Source organism: Vespula pensylvanica, chromosome 10 (genome assembly GCF_014466175.1).
Source record: "Vespula pensylvanica isolate Volc-1 chromosome 10, ASM1446617v1, whole genome shotgun sequence".
NCBI classification, from domain to species: Eukaryota; Metazoa; Arthropoda; class Insecta; order Hymenoptera; family Vespidae; genus Vespula; species Vespula pensylvanica.
The window spans coordinates 1519165-1520703 of record NC_057694.1 but is presented as its reverse complement, the minus strand read 5'-3'; the positions used below and the strand labels follow the sequence as shown (position 1 = coordinate 1520703).

The following is a 1539-nucleotide window of genomic DNA, read 5'->3' as shown; positions in this document are numbered from 1 at the left end:
ATAAAATTTTGATAATTATATATACAATAGAATATTAATATATAATTGCTTTCATTCAATCTCTCATCATATGGTTAAATTATCATAAAATCATATTTTTAATTACTGCCGTCCATTAAGGAACTACGTATAAAATTGTTACCGAAAAACATTCTAATATAATCGATGTCCGAATTAAAAATAATCTTTAAACATCGCATTTCATAAAGTCTGAGATATAAAAATTTCAGAAATTATTCGTACAGTACATTCATCTTGATTTTCAAAAATTAATGGACTTCTATAAATGTATTTTTATATGAAGATTATACAAAGCAATTGTATGGAAACTATACACTCATACGATGGGGAGTAGAAATATATTCATCGAGAATTAGTCATCCAAATTATTTAATTCGCTCGATTGTACGATTTTAGTCAGTACCTCAAAGATCCTGCTACGGAGAACATCCAAACGTGGGAATCATGTAAGCATTGCCTCATCATTTACCCCAATTTATAGTTATGTATTATTGTTACAAGTGAGTGTTATTATTGCTTTTGTGTACATTAGTCACTGATAAATCTTAAATGGATAAAACAAATATAAACAGAGAAGATATAATTAATTCATTTTAAAACCTATATTGATCATTAACAAATACTCGGGTCAAATTAAATTCAATTAAATAATCAGCCCGTGTAAAGTTTCTTCGTACATTTGTATATACATATAATGTTTTTTTTGTGTTAACATTTGTATTTGTATATACATAAAAAACTCGTATATTTGAAAAAATCTACTTAAAAATTGTGTTTCTTCCACAGATATAATGTTTTTCACAATCTTCTTGAGTTTCTTTACACTTTTGTTCATATTGCACTGTTTTGTAAGATATGGAAGAGTGGGAAGAATATCCAGTCGAATTCCTGGACTTAAAGCATATCCCATAATAGGCAATTTATATCACTTTCGAGTTAAAAATGGTAAGCTTCATCGGAAATGAAATTTGACAAAACGAACGTATCAATTAACTTGTAATTCCATCTACTCGTATAGTCGTTTTTTTTTTAATGTACTTATAAAAATTTTATTACTATTTTAGATCAAATTCTTGAAAAATTTTGGAAAACGAATGACGAATTTTATCCCATCCACAGAGTATGGTCCCTTTTTTTTTCATTAGTAACTTTACTTCATCCGGAAGATATCGAGGTAAGTGATTATGACGCAAAACAGAGATAATTTTTATCTTTCTTCCTTTCTTGCTTTTCAAATGATAATTATTATTTCATCGAAAATAAAAGATATATATTTTGAATGTAGACACTTTTAAAAAGTACCGAACATCTAGAAAAAGTTATACCTTACAACTTCCTACGACCCTGGCTATCCACTGGACTAATAACTAGTTCGGGTAATAAATTGAACAATATAAATTTGATATATTTGATAATGTTTAATTTTAAGATTATATCAAGATAATATTTAATTTTCCACTCAATAGGTGATAAATGGAAACAACGACGAACAATCTTATTACCTACCTTCCACTTTAA

General features: G+C 27.2%; 1 protein-coding gene across 1 annotated transcript in view; it reads right to left on the bottom strand.

Moving 5' to 3' along the window:
* The window catches only part of LOC122632343 (cytochrome P450 4C1-like), a 2254-nt gene extending 1323 nt beyond the window's left edge, over positions 1 to 931 (bottom strand). Inside the window, exon 1 of the mRNA XM_043819033.1 lies at positions 784 to 931. Within this exon, the coding sequence (XP_043674968.1) occupies positions 784 to 931 (148 nt within the window). The remainder of the gene's footprint in view (positions 1 to 783) is intronic.
* Positions 932 to 1539: the final 608 nt, after the last annotated feature.